This window comes from Choristoneura fumiferana, chromosome 11 (assembly GCF_025370935.1).
Source record: "Choristoneura fumiferana chromosome 11, NRCan_CFum_1, whole genome shotgun sequence".
Taxonomy (NCBI): Eukaryota; Metazoa; Arthropoda; class Insecta; order Lepidoptera; family Tortricidae; genus Choristoneura; species Choristoneura fumiferana.
This window is the reverse complement of record NC_133482.1, coordinates 3,961,008-3,973,540: the sequence shown is the minus strand read 5'-3', so window position 1 is coordinate 3,973,540 and position 12,533 is coordinate 3,961,008. Positions and strand designations below refer to the sequence as shown.

Sequence of the window (12,533 nt, the reverse complement as noted above, 5' to 3'; positions counted from 1 at the left end):
TCTTTGCCATACGTAAAATAAAAATAAAACTATTAGTTTTGTAATTTAAAATTTTCAGAGAATGGGTTATAACGAACTACCTAATTTTGTTCGATATGATTTGCGTTTGATAAAACTAGCCAACTAAACTAATTTTATTGGGTAAAACAAAGAAAAACGCAAAAATTATAATTAAATGACAAAAAGTTTATACATTTTATTAAAGTTACCAAAAATTACTAGTAAAGAAATCAGTTTCAAACTTTTGTGAAAACTCGCATTCTGCGTCGGAAAAATCTTTATAAACAAATGACCGTGCATGCTCAGCCAACTCTGTATACTTGGAAAGTGCATCTTCAACTTTCATTAAAGATTCGCCGTCCAATTTTCGCTTGTTTCTTGATAGGACCCATGAGTATACTGTAACAAAACACGCAACGAAGTAAATTATGCGTATCAAAAGATAATTATGCTTGTTGGAGTGAAAAATATATGAGAAACAATAGATTCAATGCGTATGAGAAACAATAGATTCAAATTCAGATAGTGGCAACGGCGAATAATTATAAATGCGAAAATAATTTTCGGATTTAGTATAGGTACACCGTAAATGAAGATTGCAACGCAATTGGGAATTTCCATATTATTTTTGAATAATTATAAAAATATAAATATATTTTGTAGTTCGTCAATCAAGATTTCTAAAGCAGTTGGCGCTAGTATCGTTTGGTCGTTTGACCATTATTTTGACACGTTCATCACATTTGGGATTGGTTAACATAAAAAGCGGCCTCACCGCTGCTTAAAAAAACGGTGACGGTACGGAATCACAGTGACGTGCCGTAAACGTCACGACTTTTGGTGAAGAGAACGATCGATTTTAATGAAAATTTTCTCTTTAAAGTTAAATACTTTGCAAACAGATGACTGAATCGAAGAATCGTCTTCACAACCCCCCTTTGATTTTAAAAGACCTATCCTACGATACCCCACACTATAATGTAAGACGAGAAAAAAAACACTCCCACTTCATTTCTATACTCCTATAGATGGTATTATAGATAGTACCCTAATATTTTTTTTATTAGTGTTTTTATTTTTACCACTGTCGGCGTGACTAAAAATGTATATTCATGCTAAATTACATCTTTCTAGTACTAACGTTCTCTGAGCTTAGCCACGGACAGATAGACAAACAGACAGACAGACGGACATGGCGAAACTATAAGGGTTCCTAGTTGACTATGAAACCCTAAAAACGGTGCGCATACGATGCGTCACTGCGATTCCGTACCGTCACCGTTTATCAAGCAGCGCTCCTAATGAGCCAATCGCAGGCCAGACTGTTGTAACGTAACGTCGGATCTCAGGATTGATACTAACGCCATCTAGCGGTATTTAATTGTAGCAATGTTGATATATCATATTATGGCGATATAGTTGTCATGTACGGTCGTTGTAGTAAAGATGATTATTAAATATTATTTAGTATAATTAATATTATATTTATTATTAAAATAATTAGAAAAACTGTAGGTACACACCGTAGTGATTTTTTGGTTTCTTCTTGTATGTCTTGCAGGTATATGCGATAGCGTAACCTTCGTAGTCCGTAGAAAGGATGAAAAACGGGAACTGAAGAACTTTGTCTGAAAGAAAATATATAAATCATACTTTATAAGTAATTTTACAAAACGATAAACAATACCTCAACGCAATGCGTCAAATTTCCGGGTAAACTTCTGCAAGCCAAATTTACTTATATAACAAAATATAACTTGGTATAAACTCCTAACGCCCAAGTCAAAGTTTTATGTCATTTATGTTTATGATAGAGTTTAATTTAAAATTACAATAAGTCCTTTATAAAGGATTCTGGGCATTAGGAGGATAAGTTAATTAGTTCGGATTGCAGAACTTTACTATCTTCACCGAATATTGATGCTCCAACGGACATAATCATATGTCATCAGCAACGGTCGGGATTATAATGGTTTGAATTTTTATTTGATTACGTAGTCACAAAAATCGGATGAATTTAAATTTTTTAGTTTCTGTCCGTTCTGTCCGGATCCGTTCCCAAAACATCCATTCCAAAATAGTTTACTTAAATCACCGTAGGCCAAAAGACCCGTTTCTCATAGCATCAGTGTGTCAGAACATCCGGTTCTCATAGCATCCGCATTCCGCAAGATCCGTCTCTCGTGACACCCATATGCCCAAAAGACCCGTTTCTCATAGCATCCGCATGCCAAAAGATCCGTTTCTTATGACATCCGTAAAGAAATCTTGATTTTATCTTTATTGTAGTGACGGATCGAGTGTTTAGGGAATCAAGACAGACGTGTATTTTGGGAGAAGCACATTTAGCGAAACACTTATATCGGGAAACGGATTAAGGTAATGAAGGGAACAGATGTTTTGGGAACCGGACAGAATTTTTTTGAATGACGTTGCGATAGGCAGCCAGCAGTAGGGATGCGTGCAATCGTAACGTACGATTCGATTTTCATGATGATCGATTCAATTGGATACGATCTAGCGATTTTTTGAATCGATTAATTTCAATATAATCTAAAACCGACTCGATTCATGAGTAAAGTGAATCGTATCCTTAAAATCGTATTCATTCAGATCTACAATGTATTAATTTTATAAGTATTTAATATCAAAATTCAATAAAGATTCAAACTCTATATAAAACAGCGCCATCTAACGTAATTTTACCGAATTAAACACCAATCAAAGTTAAATAATCTACCATAGTCGGTGAGCAGACTAATAAGTTCCGAAATACGACACAACGTGAAGTGCCGCGAGTGTCGCACGTTGAAACAAAAATGATCGAAATACAAACGATAAGATTCAATTATTTCAAGAATTCCAAAAAAAAAACCTACTGATAGTTAAAAGTATACATACTAACCGTAAGAAGAAACAATAAAACCTGGCAGGAAAAAAATAGATAGGTAAATAAGTAAAGGGAAAACAAAATATTCATATATTTTTAGATAAAATATATTCCAGAATAAAACCCATAACCTAAGTTAATTAGCCCTAAGAAAGTAAAACAATTTATCCTTCTAAAGTTAATAAGTTAAAAAAAAATTGCAATAAGTTTTCTAAATCCCTTAATATCCGTATGTAAGAAAATCTATCAAACAAAAGTCGTAAAAATAAGGGAAGTGTATTTTCTGTCACTTAAATTTAGATTTGTCACTAAACTGCGATACCCTCATTGTTATATCTATCCCTAAGAAATATATTGGTCATCAAATTAATCAAATCTGTCTCTAAGTATGAGTCATCAGATTAATGTAAATCTGTATCCTAAATTATAGTTTGATCATGAAAATTCGATCACCAAAATAATAGATCTGTCACCTAATAAATAGATCAGTTCCTTAATTCTATGCTTCTACCTATTCTACTAAGGCAGGTCTGGTTAGGTACGACGACGAGCGAAGCGAGTAGGAGTGTTAGGTAGAACTGCGACCCTCAGTGCGCGAGCCGAGCGAGCGAAGCGAGCGTGCCGCGGCAGCGGCCGGCGAAGTGCCAGAACCGAACATTTTTTGCTAATACTTGTATGTTGAATATAAATGTTTGTAGTAGGTACTTGAGTCTTGGATGTCTGTATGTATTTAAGTATATATGTATGTATGTCTACCCGTTGTTTAGCACCCGTAGAACAAACTGCTTAGTTTGGGGCTGGGTCAATTGGTGTTTGTGAGAAGTTTTATTATTATTATTTCATTTATTGTCATACCCGCGTCATACCTGGTGCAAAAGTGCCCAATACACTCGCCAATTATTTATTGATTTCAGGAGAACCAACAGCTAAAAAAACACAATATATTTAATAGGAATAGCAACACAGAGCCAACAGGATCCCACAGAAAGCTATAGTTAACATGTTTAAGCTTAACTTAAACGAGGTGACGCGCACCATATCAGACGCTACCGGTGTACGGTTGTGTCACTCTGAAGATGAGCTCTGGTTGAGTTCGAAACGCGTCAGTATAGTGTGGTTGTGGTGATAGATGGGTTTGTGTGATTTGTGTGTGTTCTTACAGTGTGGAGGTGGAGGAACTGCATGAACGCGCATATTTTGCATAAGCTTAGCTATCGTAAGTTCGCGGGTGAGCAAGGAAATTCTTTTAGTTCATAGACAAATAGTTTTTTAATCGTCTTCCGGATGTCTACTATCAGAGTAAAGAAATACCTGACTACATTTTATCACTATAATAACTGATACGCTAATAATAACAAGAATTTAGGACTCAATGATTGACCTCAATGACCTCCGCAAAGTAACACCTGATTCAATAAATTAATTTGTTTAATGATTCCCAGTATCCAATTGAGCTTATAATTGGAATACGGAGGTAAATTTAGTGATCGTACAATAACCAGAGAGTGAAACCCTGGTAGCCAGCCACGATTGTCTCCGTAGAAGTGAACTCTTCAGCGGCTAGTGCTACTGAGTTGAAACTTGCCACGAATACGCGGTACAGTCAACAGCACAAATATAATCAATATTTTTAGTTAAAAAAAGTAAAACCGACTCTAAAAAAACAAAAAAAATAACAAAAATGGAACCGACTATAAAACTCTTGAAAATATTAAAGCCAGCAGGAGTGGAACAATAGTCGTCTACCTCACCTACATACTATGGGTTTCAATCACTCCTGCTGGGTCGTGCTGAGTCACCGACTTCGAGCTAGTAGGTACCTACCTAGAAAAATATTTTCAAGAGTTTTGTAGTCGGTTCTATTTTTGTTATTTTTTTTATTTTTTTTGAGTCGGTTTTACTTTTTTGTTAAAAATTTTCTTTATTTCTCACTTTTTAGTGATTTGTAGCCAAAGTACATATCACAACGATTCCATTAAGCACAAACACAGTTTAGTTACGTTGTTTTATAACAGAGTTCCGTTGCCTACCTTCTGGCTTCAGCATTAGATCAAGTCGAAAGAATCATTAACTTAAAGCTTTTTCTTAGTCGCTTATCTTGGTTTAGAAATCATGATCGTTTATAGACGCGCGAGCATTGCTTAGCTTTGACGAGTTCCATTGGACATCTACGGTCTTCCTCATCAGGTCCAGTTTACTAAATGATACTTTCTGAATGTAAATGCTTGTCTTAGTGCTAAAAATGCCAAAATCGCCATAGGTGTGCCTATAAATTTTGAGGTTTGCCCTCGATTTCCCTAGGATCCCATGATCGGATCTTGACTTGGTGACAATGGAACCACCTCAAAAGAATACTCTTTCGTAAAAAAAACAATATCTAGGTATAAATAGTTTCATACGCAGCACCATATAAATAAACTATGTTATATAGCTGGTTATAAAAAAATACAGTGATCCTTAAGCATAAACTTAAAGAATGTAAAAAATTGATTAGGGGTGTGAGGGTATTTTTGAGATAATAGATTTTTCAATCACATTTTTATCGCGAACAATAATAGAGAAGCAAGCGGCGTCGATTACAGCCCAGGTTACAGCTTTTCATAATCAATTTCACTATGATTTCTTTGGCAGATGTATGAAAAGTCATCAGAAATGTACCTACGCGATTCAGTTTCTTCGACTGAACTGAACTAGTACATAATAGTACATTATTGTCGTGGCCTGGAAGTAGGCAATTGCTGGCTGAGTATGAGTATTAAGCGGACGAGCTTGCGAGTCCGTTTAACTAATACGAAGCCAGCTATTGCTATTCCAGCCGAGACTAATATAAAGCTTTTCTCAAAAATGGTGAATAATTCTGAAAAAGAATAAACTTTTCTCAAAATATATAACATTTAATTTTATTCCAATATTTGTCTTATGCTTTCCCGCGTTTTATTCGTTAAAAATAAACTGCAGGTGTATTTTTCCACCGACAATACCACAAGCTGTTTCAGACCCATTAAAAAAAGTCCGGAGTTCCAACAAAATATCTGATACCGGCCATTAGACTTGGCTGTATAGGACTTCTGCCAACATTTCCATGGCCTGACTGACTGATTGCAGGCGCGTTAATTCATTAACTTTTTAATTTTCCGCTGACCATAGACTATGCACTTCACCTTCTGATATGTAAAGAATAATGACAACTTTTACGGACATTTTTGAGTAAATAAAGAAAACACCTCACCTGCATTTTCGTAACTAACGATGAACTGAGCCTTGTTCCCAGCATCAAATGTCGGGTCCACTCGAGCTAGGTACGACTTATGGGTTCTGTTGCCTAATTCAGAAACGACGTAAGTCTCCTTCAAAGTGTAGCCAAGATTGTCTTCTTGGAAGTCTAAGGTGGCGCAGTCATAGATCGGCCGGCCATCGCTCGCAAAACTGGCCACGTTGTACCAGCTGCCTGAAAACTGATGAATAAGGGGTTTTATTTAGTCAGATTGTAGAAAAAAATAGTTTTTTTTTTCAGACTATACATAGCGATATTTTTCAGTAGTGTGTGTGTGTGTACTGTTTCGGCGAAAATTATTTAGCAAATTATTTATTAGCTCACAAACTATTTGTCCCATATTTTTTATTTCATCATCTCAGCCTATATACGTCCCACTGCTGGGCACAGGACTCCTCTCAGAACAAGAGGGCTTGGGCCATAGTTCCCACGCGGGCCCGGTGCGGATTGGGAACTTCACACGCACCATTGAATTGCTCCGCAGGTTTGTGCACGTTTCCTCACGATGTTTTCCTTCACCGCAAAGCTCTGGTAAATTTCAAATGTAATTCGCACATGAATTTTTAAAAACTCAGAGGTGCGAGCCGGGGTTTGAACCCACGACCCTCTGCTTGAGAGGCGATAGGTCAAACCACTAGGCCACCACGGCTTTTTAATTTTTAATGAACTAAAATAATTTCCTTGCTCACCCGCGACCTTACGATAGCTAAGCTTATGCAAAATATGCGTGTTCATGCAGTTCCTCCACCTCCACACTGTAAGAACACACACAAATCACACAAACCCATCTATCACCACCACCACACTACACTGACGCGTTTCGAACTCAACCAGAGCTCATCTTCAGAGTGACACAACCGTACACCATGCTACCAGTTGTTAGACTAACGAACCACAACCACCGTTTTAACTTGTCACTGTAACTCCCCAGTACCCACATACGTTTTATGAAACAAAACAAAACTACCCACAAAATATTAATAAATTTTTTAACCATCCTTCAAAACTACCTTGATTTTTATTTATTTACTGTCAAGGCATGTTTTATTAACTACCATTGCTGAAATTAGATCCAAGCCGTAGCAAGGGAGATGAAACTAAATTTACCTGCTCATTAATAATAGACCCCATACTGTTGTATCTAATTATCTCCATGCATTCTAAAACATCGAGACGAAACCCCTTGCCACAATAATGTAACACTTCATACGAATCTGAGTCCGATAAAGAATGATCAAGCATATTTTGCATAAGCTTAGCTATCGTAAGGTCGCGGGTGAGCAAGGAAATTATTTTAGTTCATTGATATGGACCTCCGCAAAGTAACGCCTGATTCAATAAATTTTTAATTTTTATTTAGGTGTAATGTTATTTCCCAACTCAACGTTTGGACAACAAGCGTTTGCGTTTGAACAAGGTGATTGTTTTCTACACAATTCGACGTCGACTTATAGGGACTTAACGACTTATAGGGACATTTTAGTTTAAAATGTAGATATTTTTTTTCTGAACTCTTTAGATCCGGTCGACGTATGTCTTATAGCAAGAATTACAAATTTGAGAGGCAACCAACTTACTTCTAACATAGGTGCAATAAAGTACCTTAAGGGGCTGTTTCACCATGCATTGATTAGTGTTAACAGACGGTTAAATGTGATGCCGTCTCTATTTGTTTTGTTCGAATAGACGGAGACGGCATCACATTTAACCGTCAGTTAACACTAATCAATGGATGGTGAAACAGCCCCTAAGTGTTTTAGCTTGAGTAAACAAAGAGATAGAGTAGATTTTCTATTAAAACCATGTTGCCATGTGTAATTTGCCATGTGCTCGATTTTAATGAAAATTTGCACTTTAAATTTGAATATTTTGCAAACAAATCACTCAATCGAAAAATCGTTGTAGCAACCCCCTAATGGTTTTTAAAGACCTATCCAACGATACCCCACACTACTAGGTTGGATGAGAAAAAAAAAACACCCCCACTTTACGTCTATGGGAGGTAGGTAGTACTCTAAAAAAATTGTTTTTGATTTTTTTATTGTTTACTTTTTTATTGTTTTTTTTATTTATTGTTGTTTTTGTCGGCATAGTTTACATATTATATATTCGTGCAAAAATTACAGCTTTTTAGCATTGATAGTCCCTGAGCAAAGCTGCGGACAGACAGACAGACATGGCGAAACTGTAAGGGTTCCGTTTTTGCCATTTTGGCTACGGAACCCTAAAAATTTACATTGACATATAAATATAGGATAGACAATAGCTTCTCGCTTAAAAGCGATTTACATATTTTATAAACTTTTGTACAGTAAATAATATTTACCACTTATAAATACTTAAATAATATATTACATTGTTTTGGTCAGGTTCGCCGTCATCAAAACCGATATAGAGGACTATATTTATTAATTTTGTTTAATTTATATTCTATTCTATTCTATATTATAATAAAGTGTAAAGATGAGAAAAATGGTCTTTAATATCGACTGTACATTATTCTTTAATTAATTGTGATTTTGGTAAAACCCAAAACATCTTATCATGTTTACAAAATTCAAAACAACAAAATTAACGAAGTTATTATTAAGTGACGTTAATTAAAATGAACTCCATATTTCCTTATCTGCGTTTTGCGAGCAATTGCAAAACATTTTTGGTACCTACTTCATTTAACAGATACACCGTGTTTTCTCGATTTCCGTTAACTTTGAAAGCTTACATTTTTTAAACAATTATAATTAAGTATATTTAAGTACTGAGTTCACAAATCTCACAACCATTGATGTGATAGTGAGATGAAAATTTCTGAATTTTATCAGAACCAGAGGGAATATCAGAATATAAATGTAACCTAAATATGTGCGATTCCTGAGATCAAATTTCATCCTAATCCTTTAAGACATTTTAGCGTGAAAGAGAAACACACTTACAAGTCACATTTATGATATGAGTAAGAAAGAGGATTCCGTGTTATTTTTACGACGGGGCGAAGACGCGGGCGAACGTTAGTTCTTATACCTAGCTATCCACGAATACGCGTGATTTTCTCAAAATTAGCCATTAATGACATTGTAATAAGAACCACGGCACGCGTCATCGTGAATGACTCTACCTATAAAAAAGCAATCAAATTCCATTTCATTACTCATATTAATAAAGAGAAAATTTAAATTTGTCACTAATGTTGTCATTTTATCATTAATACTGTACTTATACGGATCTAAAGATCATCAATAAACATTGCATAAATTAGTCACTGCTGAATCATTGAGTACTAAATTCTTGTTATTATTAGCGTATCAGTTATTATAGTGATAAAATGTAATCAGGTATTTCTTTACTCTGATAGTAGACATCCGGCAGACGATTAAAAAACTATTTGTCTATGAACTTAAAGAATTTCCTTGCTCACCCGCGACCTTAAGATAGCTAAGCTTATGCAAAATATGCGTGTTCATGCAGTTCCTCCACCTCCACACTGTAAGAACACACACAAATCACACAAACCCATCTATCACAGAGGTCATCTTCAGAGTAACACAACCGTACAACCGTGTATGGCGGACAAACATACATACAGACACACACACTTTCGCATTTATAATATTAAGCATGGATGGATTATATAAAGATAGATTATGTTTATGTTTGTATGATTGTTCCGATCAAATAGTCTTTCATCCCCTTCTGTTGATCAGGTTTACTTGAACATTAGTACAGATTAAGTAGTTTAGACATACCTATACATATTGCAAATACACATAAGAGAACAGTTTTTACAGCAACTATATTAGCAGCAATCTTAAAACACATTAGGTACTTAAATTCACTTGATTTATTCATACTATGTAATTACTCGTATTAATCATATTTTTTGATACTTTTTTATTGTGTTTGGATTTCTTTCATAATATTTATTTGGACTGATAAGCATAGATACTTAATCATTTTTATTAATTTTAAATTTATGTTAGCTCTTTTAGCCTGCGACACAGAGTTCTTTAGTAAGCCTAGTGCAGGCCAACGTGTAACATAGATTTATGTAAAACCTTGTATTTTGTTATCTTGTGCTGCTAATTATTCAATAAATCATTATTATTTTATTATTATATCGAATCTCTCGAATCAGTTCCAAAACATTATTTGAAATAGTGAAATACACTAAACAGCGATCCATAAAGTTACTACAACAAAGTTTAATACGGTATTTTACTATTTTTTATGTTTTATAAATTAAAACTACACAATTCCTGTTATCGAATAGAAAACAATTTTGAAGCTACCTTTACAAATAACAAAGTTATTAAGTTTTGAAATTCAAGATTAGACAGAGACAGACATACTGGCATGTGACGTCACACACCAGTACCGCCATACTTGCTGCATAGAGAAAAGCGTTTGAGAAAGAGACAGGTATATAGATTTTTCTAAAAATCACTATTAATCCAATTTTCAACCGATTTAAATTTTCTCGTCGCTAAACTAAACACTATCTCTATATCTATATTTTCGTAATAATATTAAGATATGTCAAAATCAGGAGTTGTCAAATACCGTATTGCAGCAATAGTTACCTAAAACTTAACTAATTGCCACTTAACCTAAAATAGAATTCGTTTACCTTCGTAAAATCCAAGTTCTCCTGTATCTTGACGTTCGGACATTCTCCCGCTATGTTATCAGCCAAACTCCCAGCAACAGCAAGCAGACAACATAATAAAAACAACATATTTCTTAAAAACAAGTACCCAGTTGCAGAGTGCGGTATCAAATGCTAGCGGGACACGGCCCACGCGATAATTATTCAATTAAATGACCCCAACGTAAAGTCGTTTTATATTGAAATTGCTGTTTAAATTGAACAAACGTATTGAGTTCCCTATAATATTTCCTCTGGGTATTTTTAGGCTGGCATGTGAATAGGTCGATTTTCAAGGTTGGTTATGGGTTTTTAAAAACTTATAAAGCAAGAGGCGATGGAAATTTAGGATGTTTCCTTTCTAATTACACTCGAATTTGAAACCTTTAATTAAACGTGTACTTTTGTATAATAATGTAGTTTGGAAATCTTGGAAACAGTTCTAGGGGATTTCGGGGTGGAGTAATTGATCTCGGTCTTATTTATGGAAAATGCGTGTTTTCGATTTTTTAGCCCAAACAAAGCTTGGTTGCTAAGGTACAGTCGAGTTCATAAACTTGTGAGTAAAAATTTGATCAAAAATATCTGAACACGCTTAACGATAACAATAGAGTCGTGTTCGTTTATGAACTCGACTGTACTTATGAATGGTTTATTTATACAATATCATAGGTGTTCAATAACTGTTAAAACCCAGTGTAAGACTTTTTGTAACAATAAACGAAGTAACTAATGTATTTTAAGATTATGCACCAGTTTTTCAATATTGTTTTTCTTATATCCCGCACTCAGAATAAATCAATTTTACTACTAATACACGACTTACCCCTGTATCTATTTTAGTAAAGCCATTTTGATTAACAGAATTGAGAATACTTACTTTTTTTCATAGAAAACGAGTGACTTTTACTCACTATGCACGCAAACAGTGCAAAAAAAAGATTTGATAACATTAACAAAAAAAAATTTGCTTGTAACATAACTTGAGTGACTAGAAAAGTAAGGCCTACTAGAGTAGCTAAAAGTTAGGTGATGTCTTACAAAATCAGTTTTGCAATATTAGCATTATTTTGGCTCCTAATTAGTAAATTTTGGTTAAACGTCAAGAAGCCCAACTAGTTCAGTTATCTATCCGATCGCCTCAGTGGTTTAGAGATTATTGTCCATTTAAAAATAGTACGACGTTTCCTCTAGGTCGCAATAATAAATGTCTCGACATATTTGCGTTAGTGTCACATACACATACAACATAACAGTTCGTAATCGATACTGTCAATTTATTCGGCTGTATTTTTTTGTTTGTTACCTCAGAACTCCGTCATTTATGAACCGATTTTTTTATGTCAAAAACAAACACTAGAAACTCTATCGACCAATCTTCTTTTACTTCCCTGTTTTGAACATAATAATATAGCTCTTTCTTATAATGATATGTTTGCATGCGACGATCACGCCACCTACCGGTGATCCACTGCTATCATAATCTATTAAGATTATCAATCAAATGGACCTATCTCAAGTCTAACAACCTTGATTTAATCTACCGCGAACAAATTCTTATCAAATCAATAAACATAATTTTATGTCTATGATTTCGGAAAAATGAACTTTGCAAGAGTTATATCACCTGTAGGTATTATTAGCAATTTAAAATATGTATTTATACTTACTATACTCCTAGTCGTAATTACATTGGCAAGTTTAATAACAGTAAATAATTATTATCC

General features: G+C 34.6%; 1 protein-coding gene across 1 annotated transcript; it reads right to left on the bottom strand.

Annotated features, from left to right (window-relative positions):
* Window positions 1-165: 165 nt before the first annotated feature.
* Window positions 166-10,954, bottom strand: LOC141432505 (insecticyanin-B-like). Its single transcript, XM_074094095.1, has 4 exons — window positions 10,789-10,954; window positions 6,120-6,345; window positions 1,524-1,628; window positions 166-399 (listed from the first exon to the last, which is right to left on the bottom strand). The coding sequence occupies exons 1-4, from the start codon at window positions 10,894-10,896 to the stop codon at window positions 206-208; spliced, it is 633 nt and encodes a 210-aa protein (XP_073950196.1). The 5' UTR covers window positions 10,897-10,954; the 3' UTR covers window positions 166-205.
* Between the last annotated feature and the right edge of the window lie 1,579 nt (window positions 10,955-12,533).